The 26,721-nt window shown below is 37.6% G+C and overlaps 1 protein-coding gene across 1 annotated transcript in view; it reads left to right on the top strand.

Moving 5' to 3' along the window:
• Window positions 1-21,056, top strand: part of LOC128030913 (2-oxoisovalerate dehydrogenase subunit beta, mitochondrial) — a 50,289-nt gene extending 29,233 nt beyond the window's left edge. The window contains exons 9-11 of the mRNA XM_052618995.1: window positions 12,302-12,388; window positions 19,318-19,465; window positions 20,676-21,056. Coding sequence (XP_052474955.1) covers window positions 12,302-12,388; window positions 19,318-19,458 — 228 coding nt within the window. The 3' untranslated portion in view covers window positions 19,459-19,465; window positions 20,676-21,056. The remainder of the gene's footprint in view (window positions 1-12,301; window positions 12,389-19,317; window positions 19,466-20,675) is intronic.
• The last annotated feature ends 5,665 nt before the right edge of the window (window positions 21,057-26,721 follow it).

The raw sequence follows: 26,721 nt of genomic DNA, 5'->3' as shown, positions 1-26,721 counted from the left end.
TGATGAACATATTTATATATATATATATATTTTTTTTAATAAACCAAAATTTGAGCATATTTAATTTTACATAGTCAATTCCACTATTTCATTTAGATTACCTGTTCATCATCATGCATTTAAACACTTATTTAATAAGATTGTCAAAATAGATGAGACACACTTTTCATACTGTACAATACAATCATTTTGTGGTGCCTAAATGTACTTGTAGCATTTAAAACGATTGCTTTTGGTGTTTCCTTTAAGGCAGGTATTAGATCATGGTGCTAATGAAGCGTACCAAGTTTTGTTTCAATAGATTGAATGGTTGCTGTGATACAGTCTTTCATCCAGTTTCAGCTCAATAATCTTGTGACTAATGATTCCAGAGCTGCAGGAAATTATGTCATGACAACACTGATTTCACCATGTGAGACTGTATATGACTTTGTTAAATGTTCCATCTGGATTTGATTTATAAATAAATGACCTGTAAAGAGGATCTTTACTATCTTTAACTGGTGCTTGAGCATTTTTCTTCAGTGGACTTCCGTACAGGTGCGTATCTGTAAGACTATTGGCTGGAGTCCTGATGTGTCATTGGCTTCCGGCATTCAGATACTGAAGATTTATTGTGGTTGGTTATGTGCCTCTCTACTTTTACTGCCCTCATCAGATCTGCTTTTCCGTTCATTCCTGCAGAGTTTGCATTCCTCGGCTCGGTGCTCGTTAGATTTCTAGAATTCCTCTCTGTCTCTTTGTCACTGCTTGGACGAGAGCAGGAGAAATCCACACAGGCTCGTAAAAAGCAAAAGAGGGATAAGTGGCTTTTTTATTCACTAAGAGTTGTTGTTTTTCCCCTCCCTCATTCTTTAGAGTGTCTCCCGCCAATGACTGAATCATTTACTATGGAGTGATGTCACTATTTACAGCAGTGCCGAGACGTAACTGTGTTTTCGATAGCAACGCATATGAAATAATTTCTATGTCAAATCACAACATGTACGCATTTGAGCTTCTCTTTGTGTAGTAGGTGATGGTGGGATGTGGTGATTCAAGAGGAGTTTCAAATTCTTTGAAACAAATGTGAACCAGTATCCAAGCTGTTTGGGCATGTTTAGCATTCTAAAGTTATTTTTGGCTTTGACTTTTTACCGTCCAATTAATTCAAAATGGATAAAATCAAGGCACACCATGTTAATAGGACTGCACAATAAATCGACATGCACTTTTACAAGTTGTGAGATCTGAAATGTGTGTTGGCAGTGTGTACACAACCACCCAATAATGATAAAAATTCACCTAGTGTTTTTTTTCTTCCTTAATCTACTAAAATCATTACCCCTTTCTCAACTTGAGCCGATCTCAGATGCCTGTCTTTGTGACGTCACACAGAAAGGCCCCTCCCACTTTAGTTTGATTGACAGTAGCGTTCCGCCCTGATTGAGCTGTCATCAGTCCGCCATTGTTTCATCGTCGGAGCAGATGTAGACAAGAATGACTCCTCAGTGATTGAGGTGTTCTGTTGTTGAATGTAATAATGAACATAGCGGTCGTCATTTACTCCCTACATCTGAGCCACTGAAGACGCAGTGGATTACCTTTGTTTTCGAAGAGAATGCACCTCCGATCTACATAAATGCATCCATGTTCGCGCAAATCATTCGTGATCCAGCTTCACCTACTTTGCAAATCACTCTGTGCAATTGAATGGAGGTTTTGTTGGACTGAAGTTAGTTCTGGTTGGTGCAGTGAGGTCTGGGTTGGCTCTGCTCGAGTGTAATCATGTGGCTCAATGATTTGGAGTCCAGGTCACACAGACTCCAGAGCTAAAAGTGTCCCGCAGGGCTAGTGTCCAAGTCTTTAGGAGATGTTTTTAAGTTTTGCTGTTCAAAAAATGTCTTTTTTCACACCAGCAAATTAACTCGTGTTAATAACGTGCAGAACGGCAGTAGACTTAGATGTTCAACTTACAGAGACGTGGTGGTAACGGTCACTTACAGAAGGAAACTCTGAGAAGGATTCGATTTTACACATAAATAATGTAGAAGGTGGTTTAGGGACAGAATCACAAAAATACAAGAGCACTCCAAGATCCGAACACTATGTTCCAAGTATTGGTGGTGGTGGTTGTTCTGCATTGGCTATTAGTGTAGCTAGTATTGTTCTTTTGGGAATAATATATTGGTTTGCATGGAATTGGCTGTAATGTTATGTTGTTTGTTCTTTTCCATGCAATTACAAAAAATGGAGACTGACAAATTCATGCTTTAAAAGGGATGCAAAAGCACCAAAAAAGTATCATTAATCTACACAACTTGTGTTCTAAACCTGCTGACGTTATATCATAGCTTAATATGATAAAACAGGAACCGATCAGAATGATCACAGTATTATTTTTTCCATAAGAATCAGTCTGAAAGAGCTGTTCACTCATCAAACAGACCTGTTTCTAGAGTTCAAGATTATTTGCAGTATTTAGGATTAATTTTGTTCTTTTTGTTGAAGTTTGAAAGCATCTGCAGCCATTCATTGTAAATGTGTGAAAAAGTGTGTCTAGCATAATTATTTAACAATTCTCCATGTAAGAATTTGCACTGAGTTGGAACGATCCGAGTAAATGATGACGAATGCTCCTCTTTGGGTGAACTATTTTTATATATCCTTATTTCGGTTGGCTTCCTATAGTTTGAGCCCAAGTTTATTTGTAGAGTTCATTTCCAAACATACTTGTAGTTTCAGTTTGGCTTGGTGTTTATAATAATGGTTGTTTATGATGAATCCCACTGTAACTTATTTTTGTTTGATACTATATTTTCCATTCCTGTTCTGTTCAGAATGCTATTAAATTCAAAGGATTTGTTGTCAGGGGAGCTAAAACACACATTTATAGCATTTTTACTGTTTGTAAATGTTTGTTTTTTTTCCATTTTTTATTAACCAATATTTGCCCATATTTTATTACCAATTTTTATTTACCAATGTGATTTTGTCTTTTTTCTCTCTCTCTCTCAACAATGCAGTAAGTTTAATTCATTTTATTGCCATTTATTCTTTATCAACAATTGGTTTTATTTTCTTGCAGTAAGTTTGCAAACTTAAGTTCTTGCAATGAGTTTGATCACACCCAAAAAAAAGGTCCAGCTCAAATGTGTGAACGTGTGTGTTTTAATTTTTATTAATCCACCAATTATAGGACTGAATAAATGAAGCGAGGTCTTGTTAAACTGTTTATAGACGTTCCTTCACCATTCTGCATGAAGCGTTCGTTTGCCCATGTGCTTCTGGATTCCCTTCTCTTCCGCTCTTCAGTGTTCAGCTCTGAAGGTGTTTACGGTGTGTTTTTGATCTTGTTGGTGGTCTGTTTTGAAGGATAAAGTCAGGTCAGGTCTTCCTGACAGAATCTGCTTTAATTCTCTGGCTTGTTTAGAGCTGTTTCGGTCTGAGGACATCCCTGGCGTTCAGGCTTCATGATGGGCAGCTCTGAGCGAGGCCCTTTCGCTGTTATATGCGCGTGCATGAATTATGCTCCAGCGTTCAGTTTCCAATGCATGTTAATACAGTTTGACATGTTGAAGCTCTGATTAGGAATTCAGGCTGTGCTTGAAGCCCATTCATCATGGAGATCACGTGGTGTTTGTGTCCATGTGGCAGCCTCTGATTACAGATTCAAAGAAACATTTGGAAAACAAAGTAACGAAATCTGTATTGTGGGTCGGATGTGTAAATGCTTTCTTCGTGTAATTTAGTTATTTGTATAGGCAGCTTGTGGGCAGCTATTTTCATCCTGCTTTCACCATTTAGAAGTGCAGCTGAAGACGAGTGGCGGGACTAATCGACTAGTCTCCTGCTCTCTCACTGGAACACACTGAGCTCAGATGCAGTGATTGTCCAGCAGGACCCCTGGCACCGCGCAGGCCTCGTAATGCAGGGTGTGTATGGGAACGGCAGTAAACATGACATTTCCCTCCAGCGAGCGGCCCGTCCTAATCACAGCCCTGCTGCACAATATGCAGTAAAAGAGCCACCACCGTTACCACCGAGCGAAGGGCAGAGAGGACATTAACCCCTCATTCTCTCCATCTAAATCTGCATCTGGCCTTTATTGTGCTTCTTGTGCATTATTGTGTGCAGTGTTGTGGGAAAGTTACATTTAACAGTAATGCATTACCATCAGTGTTGTGAGGGTGATGAAATGTTCCCACTGGTGAATCAATGTGTGACAAGAGTGTAATACTGCTGTCACCGGGGGGTGGGGGGCTTGTGTTCATTAGAGCTTTCACACTTTTCCTCACTTTCCTTCACTTTTAAATTCAGCAGCTTGAATAGACAACAAAACAGTTCAATGACAAACTCACTTAAACTAAACACAGAACGTTTATCAGCAAAACGAAATTGGAGGCATGGCATACACTTTGATGTAAATATTCAAAAAAAAGATAAAAACTTCCAGAATCACCTCATATACGACAAAGGTCAACTGGGTTTTCAAAATTCAAAATATTGCTCTTTGGCATGCCGTTTCTAAACTAAATGTTCACTCTTCCAGTCATTCAGCTCTCCTTACTCGCTTCAGTTTTTAATTGTAGTGTCTGTTCTCTAACTGTACAAAATAATTTTTATTACTATTAAAAAACTAAACGACGGCACCATAGTGGGCGAGTAACGTAACCGATGTTGTGGCATAACACTGTAAACACAACGGTCGCAGCAAGCCTAATTACAGTATTGCATTACTTTATAAAAAAGTAACTAAGTAATGCATGTAATTGCATAACTTACTTTTTATAGAAAGTAATGCATTGTTACTTTTGAGTTATTTACTGCATTTTTGTCACATGTGCTGGGCTTGCTTATTTGATTTTCATAACAAAAATTGTACATTTTTGCAACTGTAAAGGCTTTTTATTATCAAAAGTGAAATTAGAAAATCCTCAGGATAAAAGAAGTGCCTCTGCTTCTGTACTCCACGCCCGATTCAACTGACAGTGAATAAATCAGAAATCAAAGTAACTTTCGTTATTATTTGAAAAAGTAACTCAGGTATTTCATTGTAAATTAAATAGTAATGTGTTACTTTACCGGTCTCTTGGAAAAGTAATCTGATTGCATAACTGGCCCCCAACACTGATTTAATGTTTATTGAACAGATAGTTGAGAGATATCTAATGGATATTAATTAGATTATATTTTATTTTAAGTAACAGAAAGTTTTTTGTTGTTTCAGTTAACTATAATAACCCTGGGCACATGTTGGAAGTAAAACGAGCTCTGAATGTAATTTCATGTTGACTTATTATATGACAGATAAAAGTGACCGAATTCAGTAAGAGTGTATAATTATCTCTAATGGTAAATATTATGTGTGAAATGTAATATCTTTCTGTTGTACTTTTAGACCGTGTTTAATGTTGAAGCTTCTCTGATCTTTCTGTAGATGTGTGATATCCTTTTCAAATGCACTGCTAATAAAAACCATTTCATCATCATTATGATCCAGTGTGCGTTAAGAGAGCTGTGTTTTGGCCAGGCTTTTATATAAAGACTTTAGACGTTGTGTGTAATTTCTGCTTCCTGGGTAAAGTGATTATTTTGGGCTATTGGGATTCTGTTGTGCAACTGTGTATTTCTGTCACTGTGGTCATTTTACATGATGGAGCCCATTTTAGGAGACGAAGATGATGAAGGGACTGCTAAAGCAGCGGTTCTCAGCTGGTTTTGCTTCAGGACCCAGAAATATCTTGGGCATCCAAATATGGTACCAGAATTGTTTATCATAGAAAAATTCACTGAATAAATCAATCATGATTTTTTTTTTAGGACTATCATGAACTGTGAAGCCCCAACAATACACAAAACTATCAGCATGGGGAACAGTTCACCAAAAAGTGAAAATTTGCTGAATTTGACTCTCCCCTAGGCCAACCACGATGTAGAGGAGTTTGTTTCTTCATCAGGTTTGGAGAAATGTAGCATAGCATCAGTGTCTCATCAATGGATTCTCTGCAGTGAATGAGTGCCGTCATAATGAGAGTCAAACAGCTGATAAAAACATCACAATAATCCACAGCACTCTCCAGTCCATCAGTTAACATCTGGAGAAGAGAAAAGCTTTGTGTTTGTAAGAAACAAATTCATTATTTATTATTATTTATTTATTTATTAATACATTTCAACCCATTGTTTCCAGCAAAAAAACAAGCCCGTAATCCATAATAACACTTCCTCCAGTGAAAAAGTGTTTCTGGTCTGAATCAGGAGAGAAATCTGCACAGATCAAGCAGCGTTTAAACAGCTCTAAACAAATATGTGACTGGATTTTGATGTGAGACAACAACAATAGATTGACTTTTTCACTGGAGGAAGTGTTATAATGGATTTTTAGCTAAAAGCAATGGTTTGAAGTTAAAACGTCGTGATGTATTTGTTTCTTACAAACACGCAGCTTTTCACTTCACAAGTCATTAACTGATGGACTGGAGTGCTGTGGATTATTGTGATGTTTTTATCAGCTGTTTGGACTCTCATTCTGACGGCACCCATTCACTGCAGAGCATCCATTGATGAGACACTGATGCAATGCTGCATTTCTACAAACCTGATGAAGAATCAAACCTGTCTGCAAAGAGATTGTTCGGAAGATTGTTTTCATTCTTGGGGGAACTATTCCTTTAAAGTCTTGTAAGAAATGAAATGACATGTCCCGTGTAAAGAGTTTTCCCGTGAGTGTCCAAGAAAAGCCTGCTCCCTGTATTCATCATGTGTCGTGTCTCGGGTCAGGCGGTGTTGGAATTGAGTGTGTTGAACTGCTGCTGTTTAGAGGTCAGCTGTAAATAAGCAGTTAGATGACAGCGCTGACCACTAGCTCAGTCCTTTTCAGAAGGATGTCGTTCTGAATCCGAGAGGCAGTGAGAAACATTCATCTGTCTGGGATCCATACGCACGGCACACTGGACAATAAAATCGTCATCCGCGCTGCAGGTCAACACATCAGCTTCTCATTAAGTTGTCTCTTCAGTTCATGAAGACAGAGACATGCGTTTTAAAATGCCACTGGAACCTCATAAAGACTAAATAGGATGACTTCATTTTGGACCTGCGTTTATGCTCCTAGTTTTTCTTCCTTGAGTTGTTTTCCTGGTCAGTTGAGGGCTGTTTTGACAGACAGCGTGTGTGTGAGAGAGCAGGGACTTGGGTTTGCAGGTGCCAGATACTAAAGGGTGTTTTGTGAAGCTAACAAGACAAACCAACATGTACATTACTGTTCAAAACTTTGGGGTTAGTTAAATTGGACAAAAGTGACATTTCTAATGTTACAAATGATTTCGCTCTCAAATACTCTTCTTGTGGAGTTTTTGTTAATTAAAGAATACTGAAAAATATAAATATATATGATCAGAAATGTTTCTTGAGCAGTAAATCATCATATTTTCATGATTTCTGAAGATCATGTGACACTGAAGACTGGAGGAATGATGCTGAAAATACAGCGGAGCATCACAGAAATAACATGTATTCAAAAACAGAAATCAGTTATTTGAAATTGCAATAATATCTCAGAGTATTATTTTTAAACAAATAAACGCAGACGAGACTGCTTTCAAAAGCATTAAAAATCTTACATCAAACCTTTAAATGCTACACTCATATTTTCTAAATGAGTCAGTGAAGTAAAAGTGCTTGCTGTGTGGCTGTTATTTGGTGTCTGTTTGCTCTGAGACATCTACAGCGGCCCGGAGAAGTATTTGCACACTTACGTCACATTTAAATGGGTCACAACACACTTTTGTTGTATTATTTTACTTATAACTCGGCATATAATTCAGTCATTTGAATCAACACCCACTGCTGTGATTGGCTAATATCATTGCAGTTGGAAAAACACTTCTGGCATGACGCGTGTGGATCTGTCTCGCTGTCATATTATTGAACCTCATAGCATCCATTAATGCTGTCATTAGTGTTTCCAGTACGTCACATTGGCTTTGCTGGATAACCACCAAGCATTTCTTCAGCCGTCACCGGAGACTCTCACTAGTGACGTTCTGTCCCAGGATACAGTAATAACAGTGGGTTGTTTGTGTCTGAACTATCTGCGGTATGTGCTGTGCCTCCTCAGGACTTTCCTTCACTCTGTGAACTGGGTTAGACCGGGTTAGGTAGTGCCACATTATTTTGACTGGACTCCTGTAACTCCGAGGTTAGCTTATAGAAAGCTACATTTCCTCTGGTGAACTTTTATTTTACCAAAAAACACTTGGTGGTTTGAGATCTGTCAGTGAGTTAAATCATATAATAGCAAGAGCAATAATACTAATAAGAGTCTGATTCCCAAAACCCACACAGTATCAAATAAGATCCTACTTTATTATACTGTATGTATTAGAAATGCAACAATACAGTTAGGCCATGGTTCAATACATATCTCGGTTTTTTTTTAGCCACAGTTTTCAGTTCAACTAAAACTCACTTCTGTAGACTGGAGAAAACCATGAATTATCAAATGTCTACTTTCAATTTCGTTTTAGAGAAGTATTTTTCCTAAATCTTTTATTTTATTTTATTTTTTACCCCAAAATAAGATGTCTCGGCCATTATTGAGCGCCAAAAACATATTTAATGTCCGTTTCATTCATACTGGTAGCCAGATGGCGCCCTCGTGCAGAAACTCCACATATGCATCACAGAAGTAATAGAACCGATGACTTTACAGGAAATCCCTCAAATCTCGAATAGACAAAAATATCCAGCTATTTCTGCGACTGAGTAAAAACAAGATGGAAACACTTGAACTGATCAAACGTTAAGACAATAAACACTTGACTACAAGTGTGTGTTCTTCAAGCCATCTCAGGTATTTTCAGAATTAAGTACATTTAAAATGCATTGCTAATAGCCTTTTTTCAGCCTCATTCTGTGATAAGAAGCCACATCAGATCACAAAAGGAAGTTATTTCAAATATGTTCATGGTGTAAAGGGGAATCTCTTCGCTGTATTTCCTCACTAGGTCTGTCTTAAGAATCATTTAACACTAGCACTACCGGAATTCTATAACTACTAGAACTGCCAATAGCGGTCATTTTGACTGTTCATACCAGACAGCAGTGAATGTCATTTTTGTCATGTTATATTTACTTCAAAGCTTCTATGGTCATGTTTTATGAAAAATGTGGGGTAATTTAAGCATACATAATATAATATGTTCGTGATATTATTGTGTAAGAGCTACTAGACCTCCCACAAAAGTGCATGCCGCAATTTGCTTTCCGCAATTTGCATCCGGCAAGCTGGAGATCTAAGTTTTTCACCGCAGTTAAAATGTTGTTTTTGAAAGTCAAAATGTCAACAAATATAAAATGAAGCAGAATATTTTGTTAGATAAAAACATATTGTGAATTTTGGAAATGATTACTTCTGTCTGTATTCAATACATTTGGCTTTTGGAGTTTACAATGCTTTAGCATTATCGGAAATGTTTGGACCACACGAATCGGAAACAATTTTATGCAGCCGCTAATGAAATCTAGAATGAATAAATAGTTCTGTTATATTAGGACAGATAATAAACTCTGAATTACTCTCAGAATCAGTGTCAGACGAACTGTCAAGAGACCAAGAGACATCGCTCTCTCTGCTCCTCCATCAGACTCTGCATCATCAATGTTCTCAAGCAAGGATAAAACCTCAGTGACAGTCATTTTCTTTCTTGTTGCCATTTTGACGGTAAAGCTAAGTTTTAGCTTAGCAAAAGCATACAAAACTGCCAGAAAAAGGTTGCTAGGCAACAGCTACGCACATCTTTAACGGTGGGAAAAAGCGCTGAGGAGATACAACGCCTGTAATATGTGCGGTCAAATTGACCGCTATGGCCATTCAAGGTAGAAATACTAAGAACTCTTTTGTGTTTTGTAATTTTAATAAAATAACAATGTTAAAATAAAATTTACATTAATTTAAGAAAAGTCATGGATCTGCAGTTATATGGGTTTTATTTCAACAAAGTTATTACATTGCAAATCTTTAAAACGGTCAAAATGACTGCCTTGGTAGTTCTAGTGTTAAATTTCAATCAGACAGAACTGGTTAATAATGATCAAATGTGTGCAGTGTGGGACAGCTGTAAGGTCACACCCCTGCATACCTTCTGTCTTATTGAAATCTCACACTCTTGATAGCACACCGTCTCGAGATTCTGTCTCAGTCCGCTGGCCTCGGAGGCATCACAAGCAGTATCAGAGCTGTGGGATTATTTTGAAATCATTCATCATTCTTCATTTAACTGTCATGTCCAAAGTAACCAGTAAAGTTTTTAGTTTTTGTTTTGTTTTGCCAGATCCATTTTGGATTGCACAAAGAACCTTTCAGAACCAATCCTGCCCCCCCCCTCCCCATTTATTTTAATTTGAACATTTTATAATATAATATATATACTATAAAGAACCTTTAGTTGAATGGAAGGACTCTGTTGATATTCAAAGTTCTTCATGGAACCATCAGTGAATGGTTCTCTCCTTTTTAGTTTTTTGAGTAACATTGAAGGGGACATCAGAAGCCCATTTTTCACAAGCTAGTATTAAAGACTCATTTTTAAACCCTTGCATTTGAGTGATGCTGTGCACGGTACTTTTGATGTACTGTATGTTTTGGCATCAAAAGCAAATCTTGTTTCTTTCTGACATACTCCAGTTCTGGTTAAAACACACTTGACATGCTTATTCTGTACATTTTTTGCACTTTTTGTATGAAATCATTTATTTTGTCCATCAGAAGTGTGCGGTCACATTAATTGAGCTTGAGTAGTGCCGTAAAATAGACTCCATACCGAATCCATCTCTTCGGTGGTGCTCACGTGATGCTCCTGCTCCCAGTATGAGTGCACTCATTTGTTAACATACTCTCTGAAAATATGCTTGAGGTGTGAAAAAAAGCCTTATGTTATTATGGCCTTATTTTTGTTTATTTTTTTTTTCATATAGTTGCGAGCCAATGGCAGCCTTTTTTTTTTTTTTTTTAGCATTTTCAATGTTTATTGGATTCCAGAATATTTTGTTGTATGAAAGATGCCAATGATACCTAGAATAACATTTTAATTACAACAGTCGCACACACGGCTCACACATTGGTTAGGGTTAGGGTTAGTTTCTTCTCTGTCTTTGTGAAGTTCCTGAGAAACACACTTAACTTGCAGTTCATTATCCAGACCTCGTCACATTGTTCTCAGCAGATGCACAGCCATGGCTTCTCAAGGACTCAGATTACAGAACGATTCCAGTATCTTTCTGCAGGAAATGCCTGATCACCAGCGCATAGACGAGTTCTGTTATAAAGTGCTGTTTTGCACCTGTTTTTCTCCTTTGAAGAGCTGACTTTGCAGCGTGATCTGTCAGTTTTATATCTCATAGAATGTGTCGATTGGTCAGTGCTCCACAGATGTGGCCTGCTGTTTATTAAGAAACCGAACAGAAAGATTGTTTGCCTGAAGACCATTGACACTGAAGTATGAACATCAAACTAAATTTATAATCAGCAGCAAATGGTGTTTTCAGTCTGCACTAATTAATAAACGCAGTGGCCACGTGTTCAAATACATGAGCTGCGGTGCTTATGTGGATATATACGAGTACATGGACTTACTTTCATCAGTCCCAATAAATCCAGTCTGATTTAATATTCTGAAAGTTCTTTATGAACCCTAAACGGTTTGATTCCCATATACATTTTCATGTGCATTTTTGTATTCTGAAAATAATGTTTTATTTTATTTTTTAGAAAATAACCTTTAATATTCAGTCTCATTTACTGACCAGTTCTTAAGATGTACTAATCATGTGCATGTTGGTTATTTTCTTAAACTGATTGAGAGGATAGTCTTATTCAAGCATTTGCATGTTTAGTTTTTTGATCAGAACGATTGAAGTCTTTTCTTTAAGGAATATGTGTATGTAAATGTAGCTAATCCAGCTTGCGATATTTCCAGATTCCTCCGACAGGAAGGTTTTGATGTGACATTTTGACATTCTTTGCCTGATTTGACAATGAAACTCTGTCTTCCCTGCGTTCCTACAGCTCAAACACTAGAGCAATGGTGCTAGCAACACCAAGGTCATGGGTTCAATTCCCAGGAACTGATGAAAGTTGCTTTGGATAAAAGCCAAATATGTTCCTGTAAATATATGCTTTGATTTCATATATAGATTTTAGTTTCAGGGGCTGGAATTCAGAGGCAAAATTATAATATTTCCCAACAAACACAAAATATTGAGGCTTGTGCATGTTTCCAAATAGACTTCCTGATAGCTGATGTTGTCTCTCTTCCAGTCGGTGGTGAAGACGGGACGGCTGCTCATCAGTCACGAGGCTCCGGTGACCGGAGGATTCGCAGCCGAGATCAGCTCTACGGTTCAGGTGAGAGTCCCATGGGAAATCAAGGCTCTTGTGGAGCTAATGATTTATAGATTGATTTAAGTTCAAGTGTTCAAAAACTGGAAGCTTTTTCTGGTTTTTGACACTTTAACTAAATAATGGTGGAATATGGAATAAATGTTTTATTAGGCTAGGACATTGTTTGTGAAGTTATTCTGTATTCATCATGCATTTGCATGACGGTCAGTTCAGTAACAAGATCACAGCGCACCTCAGTTCTCATAAAGATGAGCCCTCGATACCTTCCTAGTTAGTTCTGGCAAGACCGCGCTCTTCACATAGATGCAGCTCCATTCATTCAGAAACAGACTGTCTGACCAGCTCGCAGTTAGCCAGGGGTTATCACTCTGGTTCTCTGGATTCATATTAGACCCATTTTTATGTAATTGACTTAAACATATGACCAATCTTAGGGAAAAAAAATTTATGAGAACTTGAAAGTCTAGTCTAAGCTTTTCATGCAAATGACTACAGATATTAAATTATTCGACTCTGTCTCGCTTTTGATCATCGTCGATCTTTAAAAAAAACAAAGGTTACATTTTCAAACTATAAACCCGTCTATAGAAACCCTGATCCGGACTTCTGTTGTCAAGCCAACTAGTGTAATTTAGTCATCAAACTGATGCTTGAAGTGTGAAAGTAACAAAGTAACAAAAATAAACAACGGAAACTGTTCTTCTAGGACTCTTTGCTGTTCTTTTGAGCTTTCAGTTCATAATTGATTTAAAATAGGAATCTTTGGTTACATTTTAAGTGTCTACACCATCACTTTTGATCGATTTAATGCATCCATGATGAGTTGAAGTGGGTACTGACCTCGAGCTTTGAACAGTGGGACTCGGATTCATGAGCGTGTCGGGCCACGGCGAGCCCGTGCTGATGGTGGACACTTTATCAAGAGACCGGTCCATGCATAGATGCAGGGCTGGTCTTCAGACACAAACATCAGTCATGTTTCCATTGACGTCAAAGTTTGTTGAAGCACCTGTGAGCACGCTGGACACGCTGGGCACTGATGAGTCACAGATAATGGCACTGAACAGAAAAGATGCATTGTGCTTGAGCTGTGGTCAAGCTACTGACGTCTGTGATAACGGCAGCTAATGCATGTCCTCCACCGAAACACACGCCATTCTGCAGTCTAGTGTCACAATACCAGTGGATTTCACAGCTCTCAGTCACTATTTCAGCACTGTAGCTAAAACTAGGTTTCTTTTAATGTAACGATTAACTAATTATAAACATTAACTATTAATAAAAATGTATTATAGCTAACTATTAATAAATATGTAAAATACATGAAGTTAGTTAATAATCATAAGTAAATAAAACATTAGCATATTGCCACTGTGGAAGGACAGCATGGTAAAAACTCTGACCGTGTTTCCTGCTCTGCTCTTATCATCTGGCTCACTTATTAAACCACAAGTCACTTTCCTCAAGATGAACTCGGAAAAACAAGAACTCGGACCGAGCTCTGTTGTATTTAAAGGGTTAGTTCAACCAAAAATGACAAATCTGTCAACAATGACAGTATTTCCCAAATTCACTTTATTTTATTTGTTTTAGTCCAGAAACCCCATATAATGCACTAAACATCAAGCACGGAAAGCACATTACATACAAGTTCTAGAATTACTAACTTGACATCGCAACCCATTTATCATCAAACCAGTAAACCAAAAATACCACAATTTTTTTTTTTTACATGGATTCTGGGATGTGAGTGAAGTACAAGCTTGCATAATAAATAATAGTTTAGCAACCCAACATTACACTGTGAATATGGAAACATTTTGATTTTGATTCACTTATTTTTTACTTCCAAAATCCTCACATTTCATCACATATTTGTATTTATTTGTTTGCTGGAGATCTGTTTTATGCCTTTGACTCTCAAAAATGCAGTTTTCACATAGCACACCTTAGCAAACACAGGTAAAGTGTTAAAACCCACCCCAGACGCAGAGAAATGTCCTGCCTTCAGCAGCTTCTTTTCTTTCTGCAGAAATGATAAGTCTAGTTGTGTTTTTGAGTCACAGTAGAGACACAATCATACGAACTGTTATTCCTGGAGCAGATCTCTGTGTTCCTGGACAACTCCATGGAATACTTGGAATAATATTCAGGATCATCTTTCTTGCTCTATGTCTCTCTCTCTCTGTGTGTGTGTGTGTGTGTGTGTGTTAATAAAGCAGCCAGATTTCCCTGGAATGTGATAAGTGTGTGTGTGTGTGTGTGTGTGTGTGTGAGGTGTGAAAGGGTTTGTGGGTGATGTTCTCCTCTAGAGTCGTGTCTCTTTATGATACAGGCATGTTTTAGACCGTTTCTGATCATGTGTTTCCCAGAAGAGTTGAATTGGCTCATTATTCATATGAAAATGAGTCGGCACACAGGATTTTGAATAGAAATTGCAGTTCACACAACAGATGAGTTTTATTAAAGTCGTGATGAAATGAAAACTCACCGTCTACCGTCTCCGTTTAGATCATCCTTTGATTAATCCATGCATACGTTTAATTCTTTGACCCCATAATGTTTAATCAAAATGTGATATCAGACTTCTCTTTTGTGATTAATGCAAGACTTCTCCAATCATGGCATCTGCTTAAACCCTCTCTTACAATCAGCTGTAAGCTCACGCTCATTTATCAGAGCCACGCCCACAGCCCAACAGCCAATCAACAACCGATGCACAGAACCAAGCCCCGCCCTACACTTATTTCTTTAATAATCAATTTCACTCAGATGTATTTTACTTTGCAGATTAAAACACATCTCTACTTCAATTACATTGTAACTTAAATGCAAGGTTTTATTAATGCCCATTTATTCTCTATTATATGAATGGCACATTTTCATGTAAACTAACTGAAATACTGTCTGAATAGTTAGCAGCCATTAGAAGCACAGGTTAATTTAGCAAAACTGCATCTCAAAACTTCTACCACACACACACACACACATATATATACAGTGGGGATCGAATGCTTGGGCACCCCTTGCAGAATCTGTGAAAATAAGAGTAATTTTATTAAATGCATGTTATATTTTATTTAGTACTGTCCTGAGTAAGATATTGTACATAAAAGATATTAACATTTAGTCCACAAGACAAACAAATTGCTGAAATTATTAAAATAACCCCACTCAAAAGTTTGGGAACCCTTGGTTCTTAGTACTGTGTTCTGTCACCTGATGATCCTCGACTGTCTTTCTGTTTTGTGATGGTTGTGCATGAGTCCCTTGTTTGTTCTGAACAGTTAAACTGAGCAGCGTTCTTCAGAAACATCTTTAAGCTCCTGCAGATTCTTCAGTTTTCCAGCATCTTTGCATATTTGAACCCTTTCAAGCAGTGACTGTATGTTTTTGAGATACATCTTTTCAGACTGAGGACATTTGAGGGACTCAAACACAACTATTTAAAAAGATTCAAACATTCACTGATGCTCCAGAAGAAAACAAGATGCATTAAGAGCTGGGGGTGAAAACTTTTGAACACAATGAAGATGGCCAAATTTGTCTTATTTTGTTGAAATATAATTTTTTTCCATTTAGTTCTGCCCTTCATAAGCAACAGAAGGTACTTGTATGTTTCCCGGTACACAAATTAAGTACAATTTACCTTGATCTTCAAATTGCAAAAGTTTTCACCCCCAGCTCTTAATGCATCTTGTTTCCTTCTGGGGCATCAGTGAATGCTTGAACCTTTTTAAATAGTTGTGTTTGAGTCCCTCAAATGTCCTCAGTGTGAAAAGATGTATCTCAAAATCATAAAGTCACTGCTGGAAAGGGTTCAAATATGCAAAGATGCTGGAAAACTGAAGAATCTGCAGGACCTTAAAGATTTTTCTGAAGAACGCTGCTCAGTTTAACTGTTCAGAACAAACAAGGGACTCATGCACAACCATCACAAAACAGAAACACAGTCGAGGATCATCAGGTAACAGAACACAGTATTAAGAACCAAGGGTTCCCAAACTTTTGAGTGGGGTTATTTTAATAATTTCAGCATTTTTTTTTGTCTTGTGGACTAAATGTTAATATCTTTTATGTACAATATCTTACTCAGGACAGTACTAAATAAAATATAACATGCATTTAGTATGATCTCTCTTATTTTTTGAAAATTACTCGCATTTTCACAGATTCTGCAAGGGGTGCCCAAACTTTCGATCCCCACTGTATATTGTTTTCAGCGTCATTCCATTTGTAATTCAGTTTTGTTCAATTCAAATTGCAATTTTTCTGATTGCTGCTTCAGTTCATATATAGGAATTGTGATTTAAAACATAATTGATTTCTGAATGTCACACTACCTTGATTTGCAGGTGATCATGGGTAAAAACATGAGGAATATCCCGTCGTGACATTAGTTCCTGTGCTGAGGTGATTTGATGGCTGTGCTCTCAGTGACAGTGAAGACATGCTCTAACACTGACCGGGTTACCAAGAGATAAATAGCATGACGTATAGAATGATCTTAAAAATGGCCTTTGAGATCAGTGTTTCAGATTGATGTGTCATGCTTGGTTTTCAAAGGAACCAAAGGATCTGAGTGACTCAACGGAGCTTCTGTAACCCTGTCAGTGATTTTGAGTGACTTCTGGAGAAGATTTACAACTTTTACTTCTTCTGTTAAAAGCTAGAAGATAGTATGTGTCCCAGAACTTAATGATTTCCATACTTCGTTTTATCACTAATGGCATGTCATAAACATCCTTATTGATGTTGACTTTGGTAACGTGGGAAACATGATAAATCACTGGCACCGAACCTCGTGTCAGCGGATTTTCTGCTTTTTTGAGTGTAATCTCCAAATGTTTTATCTTATTTCAACTACCATGCAAAAGTTTGGGGTCAGTAAGTGTGTAATCAATTTTTTATAATACTATTTTTCATCAGTGACACATTAAATTGATGTGTTAGCAAAGACATTTATAATGTTACAAAAGATTTTTCTATTTCAAACAAACGCTGTCAATTTAAACTTTCAAAGACCACAAAATAATGACTACGATGCAGCACAACTGTTTTGAGCCATAAATCAGCATATTAGAATGATTTCTGAAGATCATGTGACACATCACAGAAATAGATTAAAGTTTAACAAACATTTACATAGAAAACAGTTATTGTAAATTGGAATAATGTTTCACAATCTATTTCTGATGAGATCCATATATGTGCACAGTAGCCATTACAAGTATTTAGATACTTAAGTCATATGTACAAATGAATCATCATATTATATAACAAATTATGAAAGCAAGTAGCGCATGTTTTTAATTTGAGCTTTACAGAACATTTATATTACATTTACATTCATGCATTTAGCAGACACTTTTATCCAAAGTGACTTGCAGTGCATTCAGGCATGTGTGTGTTCCCTGGGAATCGAACCCACAAGCTTCTGTGCTGCTAACACAATGCTCTACCACTGGAACACTACAGAGAACTGTCTAGTTATCTTTAATATGGTGATGATATCAGATTTAAGATTTTTATTTGTCACGTTTTTATTTATTCGTATTTTCCTGCATTGCACAAACGTGTTGGAGTGAACTGAAGCAAACAAATGCATTGCATCTAATTTTAACTACGGTCTATCGGCCGATGTCCTGATTTCCAGCCATTACAAACCGCACACTTCAGATTAGATAAAGCTATTTCTGAGCAGCAGAAGCACCAGGTTTGTTTCCCGAGCGGTGATTATGTGTAGCCAGGCTGGTTGAAAACAGACCGGACTCGAGTATCCAGGACCTGCAGTGCCTTTCCTGACATCTCTGCTCAGAGCTGGAACTGCCTCCTGATGCAGATCCGAAACACATTTCTTTTGTTTATACAGGCCATCATGTAAGGCAAGCACAAAGCCCTTTTAATGAAGCTTGACGCGCCTTTGTAGCCACTTCAGAAAACGCCAGCAGACGAAGGGGTTCACCAGAAGTGCGGCTTGTTTCACACTTAGCTCATGCGCTCTCCGTGTTTGGAGCTGAATAGGGAGCATCCATGAAGAGTTGGAGGTGACCGTCGTAGATTTCAGCATTGGCTTTGTATGAAGTGGAAACATTAGACTCTTTTAAAGGTTTTTTTTTCTTTTCTTTTTTCTGATGGACAAGTTTTGATGGTTCTGTGCAAATAAGTGTAGTTTTTCTTTTTTTTTTTTTTTGTGGTTTGTCATTTGGCAGTCAGGTTTGTTCAGCTTCCATTTGGGACTTGATACCGTATTGTATTGTCCTCCAAATCTGCTCTACAAGCTTAAATAGAGACAAACTGCTCGCTGGGATCACAAAATATAGTCCAATTTTTCCATTTGTTGCTGTTGATCATGTCACTCTTGATTTGGACACCGTAATAGCTTTCTTGTTCCTCCATATTAAGGTCATGTTCTTTCGTTCAACATTGGCTCTGAATATGTCTGGGTAAATCTTCCCATGACAAAACAACAGCAGGATTTTTCCATTGGCTTTTGGATTACTGCATACAGAAATGTCAGATTCGTACATGGTTTGTTCATCACGGTAATACACAACTGAACATAACTTTTATTAGTTTTGAAACATAAATATAATCACCAGAAGTAAAAAGCCAAACATAGACTATAAACAAAATACATTAGTCACATGATTTGCCATAAAGCTTCTGGTCAGTCTTTCAGTATTGAAGCATTGAAAGCTTTATGGTGTGATGACGTTAATGTACCAACAAACCTCTGTAGACATGAGTTTCATCATCTCTGTATGAACTTTTTGAAGCATCGATTGAATAGAATCCTTGTCTCTTTAATGTCAAAGTGAAGTCAGATCTCTACAATGTGAAAATAGTTGATTTCATAAATATTTGACACACTTTTTTCTAGGGTTATGTGTATGGTACAGACTGTTAATGGAGCTGACTGTTTTCTGCAGGAGGAGTGTTTCCTGAACTTGGAGGCTCCCATCAGCAGGGTTTGTGGGTATGATACGCCCTTCCCTCACATCTTTGAGCCTTTCTACATCCCTGACAAGTGGAAGTGCTTCGAGGCTGTGAAGCGTATGATCAACTACTAAAGCACAGGTCAGTCCTTTCTGTCCCATGTAACGTTATTGTTTAAGCCTGTAAGCCTGACATTTGAAATACATATATATATAATTTTTTTTTTTTTTTTTAAGTGGAACATTTTAAACCATATTGAATCTTTAACTTATATATATATATATATATATATATATATATATATGCTGATATAGTAAGGATATAAAGGAAAAAGAGCTCAGTTTTATTTAGAGACTCAAAAATGGACAAGATTATGCAGGTGGTGATATTAATGACAAAAAGTAAAATGAAATTCTGATGCTTGTAATGTAAATCAGTAAGATCTATATAACAGTACAGCAGACAACTTACATAAAATGCTATGAATATAAGTCGTCACTCTGTATCTCCAATAATGCATCTTAGTAAGATGAGATTTAATGATCCAAAACTATAATGCAATGCTATCCAGTGATGATTGAGAGATGAAGAAATAAACGCTCCTCTAAAGATCCTGAGGATCAGATCTGACTCTAAAACATGATTGATGGAGAATCAAGTAAAGCTGAGCTGCTTCAAGTGTTCATCTGGAAATAATACTGCACTTATTCTGATGTTTACTTGATAAAAAGCAGTAAATATTTGACAGCAAAAACTAAAGTCATGTGATGCTGAAGGAGGAAGTTTTTACAATTACACTAAAAGACCTTTTACTTGATAAAAAAAAATAAAAAAATAAAACTATAAGCTATCAATCAGATATCAGGAGGCATGTACTGTAGTAGATTGTTTGCCAGAGGTTTTTCCAGCAAAGTTTTGATAATGTTCATCATTTAAAGGCATTATAAATATGCATATTAAATATGGTACAGTAGACTTTATAGTGTTAAACTGAAACCACATCAAGTACATATTCACACACACACACACACACACACACACACACACACACACACACACACTCAGACTGCATGTGTTCAGAATCGGCGTGCAGCATCAGCGCTCTTTACTGTTTCTGGTATTACCAGATCCATGGTGCTTGCATTCATGCTCCAGGAACAGTTTATTTTCACTTTTGTGCAATTCCATCTATATTTGGCTGTAACAGGTCATTACACAGTTGGGACACAGTTTGTAGATGCTGTTGACATATAGATCCAGCAAAACTGATGTCATGTGATCCACAACTACACAGAACTTTGTGCTGCTGCTATGAGCATTTGAACCAACATTTACTGCTTTTTGTTCACAGGCGACACAGATCAAGAACTCGTCCTCCTCTAGTGAATCAGTGAACAAACCAGTCAATAACAATCACAGCTAACTAGGTTTCTACCTGTAGATGGGACCATGTTAACGGACAGGCTGTAATCTTTGGGAAACGTCCTTGATCATGTGTCTAGAGGATGAAACATGGTTTCTGAACACTAACATGTGGACATCACACGGGTGTCTGTCTGTACTCTCATTGTTACCCGAATGTCACCATCTTCCTTTAGTTTTTTGTTATTTAACTTTAATTGAGGCCGGATCTTGTGTGTGTTACTGTTTTATTGGTGATTCACTGAATGCTCTATCCTGTTTGTTAAATCTTTTCTTTAATTGAATAAATCTTCTCTGTTCATAAAACCAAGTGAGCTGCTTTACTCTCTTTTGTCAACACAGCAAAACTTGAACCACAAGCCGAGAACAGAATATAGCGATAAATTGGCATCTTTTATTTTGGTGGTGTGTGACCGCAGTGGCTCAGTGCTGGGTGCGGTGCTCAGATGACCTCAGGTTGAATGCATTCTAGCGTCCATCTTGCTCACACACTGTCATTACTCACTTAAGCATATGAAATCTGGCCCCAGTGATCTTCACACAGATGCTCTGCTGAGATCAGCTTGTTCGGCTGGATCTACACTCCTCTCTGAGGTTTGTGTGATGCGTTCCTCCTTCACAGAGGAGCGTGCATCACGTCAAGCACGTAGATGACTGACACGCTTGGATTAATCTGTCAGCGATGGCTTTTACAGATGCAATTAAGATCTATATGCATGTTTTTTACTCGGCAGCTAACCAGAATAATACACTGAGCAAAATTATAAATGCAACACTTTTGTTTTTGCCCTAGAAAAGTCTTTTTCTATGTTAACAAAAGGACTATTTCTCTCAAATATTGTTCACAAATCTGTCTAAATCTGTGTTAGTGAGCACTTCTCCTTTGTGGATCCACCTCACAAGTGTGGTTTATCAAGATGCTGATTAGACAGCATGAGTATTGCACAGGTGTGCCTTAGGCTGAACACAATAAAAGACCACTCTAAAATGTTTTATCACACAGCACAATGCCACAGATGTCGTAAGTTTTGAGGGAGCGTGTTATTAGCATGCTGACTGCAGAAATGTCCACCAGAGCTGTTGCCTGTAAACTGAATGTTAATTTCTCTACCATAAAGGCCCCGATATACTTCAAACGAAAGCGAAGAATTAACTATGACGTCATTTGTTGTTGACGTAGATTGTGATATGGAAATACGCATCAGTTAAATCCACTGATGTAAACCAATCTCTGGGATGCAGAGAGCATTTTGAACTTCTGAGGTGCCTGGTCAGCTGTCGCAAATCCAGGATTGGCTGTAAGCTCCTGCATGTCTGCGAACGCTCAAGGCAGACAGCAAGGATCACCAGCATCACCTGGGGATCCCTCACATCATCTTTTAAACGTTTCTGGATATAGACTCAGCTTCCACACAATTGCCCCCAGCTCCCTGCAGCCTCCTAAAAAATGGCCGTATCTAAATGTGCACCTGAGGACAGGAGCGCACAGTGTCACGCCGTTCGAGTGTGGAATGACTGCCAGCAGTACACGTGTGGTCCGGGGTTGGAGGGGGCTAACTTGGCATGGACCATCTCCAAGCGACAGTGCTTTTGAGTATACTTCAGATATTTAATTTTTTACATTTTTTTCAAGCAAAATGTCGAAGCACTAGAAAAGTTCTCGACCCTGTCTTATGTACTGATGAGTACATAAGACAGGGTCGAGAACTTTTCTAGTGCTTCGACATATTGCTTGAAAAAATATCTATATATTAGCGAAGTTAAACTTAATCTTAAAAAACTTGTAATTTTCTGGCTTAGCTTTAACTGTAATCACCACTGTGGGCTCTTTCTTGTGAAAGAGTGTGTGAGAGTGTTGTAGCAGCTTGGTGAAGAGCTGAAGAACAAAGGGAATGAGCATTGGTCACTCAGGCAAGAATAAAGGTGTCTTCACTAAACAGAGCAAGAGCACAACATCCCATAGTCACGCGACTGAAAGGGAACAGTTTCTTTCTTTGTTCCTGAATGAATCAGCCGTTTCGGATGAATTGATTGAATAAATGTATTATATTTGGCTCTTTTGAAAAATAAAGCAACTAGGCCAATGTAATGCATACCTATTTTTTATTTAAAGTGTATTCCATGTATTCTAGCACAGTAATGGCTGTCTCTGCACTAAGCCCGAGACATTCACTCATCCTAGAACCACCTCTGTTGAGGATCCTGTAGCCACACTCACATGTGTGAATTCCCATGTTAGATAGAAAAAAAGGATCATCTTAATTGAGCCTGAGTCACCCGGACTGACCCCTCTACCCCTGTGGACTCAGGGTCAGCTGTTAATGCTAACTAATGGTTGCTAGGGAGAGACTGAAACACTGGGCAGTGCAGGTCATCATTTGGCTGACAGTTTACACACGAATGCCACACGGTTGGAGACCGAGCACAGCTGTCTCATATGATGTAAGTGCTTCTAATTGCATGTGGCAACAAAATAATTTCCACCTCTAATTTAAGCATCCTTTCATATAACGCTGTGCACTTAGGTGTAATAGCAAACCAGCTCAGGCCAGTGAGCCGCACGCATGAATTCCATTGACCAGAGAGATTTACACTGCAAAATAGCGATGTGCTGGGGAATTACATTTATTTCTTCTGTGACAAATGTGTTTTATGTAAAATTTACAATGGACTAGTGCAGGTAAAATAAAAGGAAAAACTAACAAGTGCTTGTAATGGTGCTTTAGATACAACAAATACAAAACGTGATTTACAATATATAAAACAATGACATGACATGAGCAATAACACACACAACCATGATATAAAAATGTAACAGTCCATATATTTATAGATTTGGAAAATTTCATTCCCAGATATAAACTCTAAAAGAACAGAAATATAGAGCAGCCTTGGAATTGATTCAAAATCAAGATCACTTATGAGAATGAATGAAATGGAAATTTAAGACACATTATCAATGCTAGGGGTGCTCCGATTGATTGGCTACAGATCGCTAGCACATCGCGTCTGCACTATAAGCAAAGTACACACTACACATTTGACACAGGAAATGTCACTTGCACAATCATCATTAAAGTTTATCATTTGCATTTCTTCTTAATTATTGCCAGTGTTTAAACCACTCAGCACTTGCATGGTCTCCTAGCACACACACATAGTGCCAGGTTCACACATACTCTTTCTTATAATTATTACTTATATTTATTAATTATATAAAGAGAATCACAATACTCAAAAATCATTTTCAGTGCCTTTAGGTTTGAAATCAAAATGGATGAATGTTGTGTTTGTAGTAAACAGCCATGGATCAGTAGTGGACTCCTGTGTGAAAGCAAACATTTGGGTGAGATTATATATTTTTTTTAAATTGAATTCAGGCCCTGAATGAATGTCTGTAAAAAAAAAAAAAAAAAAAAAAAAATCCTTACTGGAGCATCATTATAGATAATTCTACACAATAAAAACAAGGCTTCAAAAAATAAAACATGGTATCGGTGATCAGTATCGACAGATACCTGCGTTGCACTTCATAAGTAATAATAGTGCACCCTCTTTTGTGTCTTTTGATTAGATGCAGATAGGCTAGTTGTATAGTATAGTTTGGTGATGCGAAGATGAATAATTTATTATTGTTTGAATCTGTGCATTTTTTGTAGTTTGATTTTTGTAAATTTTTAATTTTTTTTTAAATGCTGGTTTGAAATGCCAAGAAGTGCATAAAACCATATAAAACTGAGGCAAATAATTAGTTATCCCATAAGAAAAGATGCACATAAACCACAGTGGAATTTGCTAAATCATTTCATACAAGCACAAACACAAGAATTAACAAAAAATACATGCACAAAAAATGTTGCTCACCAGTGGACTCATCTCATCACACAACAACTAAAATATTGTTTAAGTCATTCTGAAATCCTTGAGCCAAAGTCTGTCACCAAAATGATTTATAAATACCTTCCAGAACGGTCTCACACAAGTGTGTTCACAAACGGCTTTTGTTATCGTTTCATCTGCATTTTCTGAACAGCTAGTCATTTCTAATGTAGGAAACAGGAGTCACAAGCTTCCCCGGTAGCAGAAACTTTCATTTGTATTATTAATACTTTAGACTAGTTTCCCAGGAAGTCACAGTTTTGTGCTCCTGAACACATGGGATGGAAACAAATGATTTTACAAATTATTTATGAGATATTCAAATTTTCTGCACAAGTTAAATTTGCAGCATTGCAATATGGAAATGCTTTAACAGCGAATCAGTATTAGAATTATGTCCAAAAGAATACCTCTCTAAAATTTACCTGTGTCAGTGTAATTTACATAAAAATAAGAGTAGATAATGCGCATGCATGCTGTAGCTACTTTAATGCACTTTTCACCTTACAGTATGCTTCAATAAACACACACACACACACACACACACACACATATAATGTGGAGTCTTCAATCCCATGGCAGTTAAGGCAGGATTAGTTCAGTGATGAAGAATGGACCTGAATTATTCAGATAAATTGTCAAAAGCCCACACTTATGTTCTAATGGAAAGAGTCTATGGCAAACTTCAGTAGGTGTATGGTGGAAAGTGAGTGAATGAATGATGCATTTACAGTATTGTTCAAAATAATAGCAGTACAATGTGACTAACCAGAATAATCAAGGTTTTTCGTATATTTTTTTATTGCTACGTGGCAAACAAGTTACCAGTAGGTTCAGTAGATTCTCAGAAAACAAATGAGACCCAGCATTCATGATATGCACGCTCTTAAGGCTGTGCAATTGGGCAATTAGTTGAATTAGTTGAAAGGGGTGTGTTCAAAAAAATAGCAGTGTGGCATTCAATCACTGAGGTCATCAATTTTGTGAAGAAACAGGTGTGAATCAGGTGGCCCCTATTTAAGGATGAAGCCAACACTTGTTGAACATGCATTTGAAAGCTGAGGAAAATGGGTCGTTCAAGACATTGTTCAGAAGAACAGCGTACTTTGATTAAAAAGTTGATTAGAGAGGGGAAAACCTATAAAGAGGTGCAAAAAAATGATAGGCTGTTCAGCTAAAATGATCTCCAATGCCTTAAAATGGAGAGCAAAACCAGAGAGACGTGGAAGAAAACGGAAGACAACCATCAAAATGGATCGAAGAATAACCAGAATGGCAAAGGCTCAGCCAATGATCACCTCCAGGATGATCAAAGACAGTCTGGAGTTACCTGTAAGTACTGTGACAGTTAGAAGACGTCTGTGTGAAGCTAATCTATTTTCAAGAATCCCCCGCAAAGTCCCTCTGTTAAAAAAAAGGCATGTGCAGAAGAGGTTACAATTTGCCAAAGAACACATCAACTGGCCTAAAGAGAAATGGAGGAACATTTTGTGGACTGATGAGAGTAAAATTGTTCTTTTTGGGTCCAAGGGCCACAGGCAGTTTGTGAGACGACCCCCAAACTCTGAATTCAAGCCACAGTACACAGTGAAGACAGTGAAGCATGGAGGTGCAAGCATCATGATATGGGCATGTTTCTCCTACTATGGTGTTGGGCCTATTTATCGCATACCAGGGATCATGGATCAGTTTGCATATGTTAAAATACTTGAAGAGGTCATGTTGCCCTATGCTGAAGAGGACATGCCCTTGAAATGGTTGTTTCAACAAGACAATGACCCAAAACACACTTGTAAACGGGCAAAGTCTTGGTTCCAAACCAACAAAATTAATGTTATGGAGTGGCCAGCCCAATCTCCAGACCTTAATCCAATTGAGAACTTGTGGGGTGATATCAAAAATGCTGTTTCTGAAGCAAAACCAAGAAATGTGAATGAATTGTGGAATGTTGTTAAAGAATCATGGAGTGGAATAACAGCTGAGAGGTGCCACAAGTTGGTTGACTCCATGCCACACAGATGTCAAGCAGTTTTAAAAAACTGTGGTCATACAACTAAATATTAGTTTAGTGATTCACAGGATTGCTAAATCCCAGA

This window comes from Carassius gibelio, chromosome A16 (assembly GCF_023724105.1).
Source record: "Carassius gibelio isolate Cgi1373 ecotype wild population from Czech Republic chromosome A16, carGib1.2-hapl.c, whole genome shotgun sequence".
Taxonomy (NCBI): domain Eukaryota; kingdom Metazoa; phylum Chordata; class Actinopteri; order Cypriniformes; family Cyprinidae; genus Carassius; species Carassius gibelio.
Note: the sequence above shows the minus strand (reverse complement) of the source record. Positions and strands in the feature narration are given on the sequence as shown.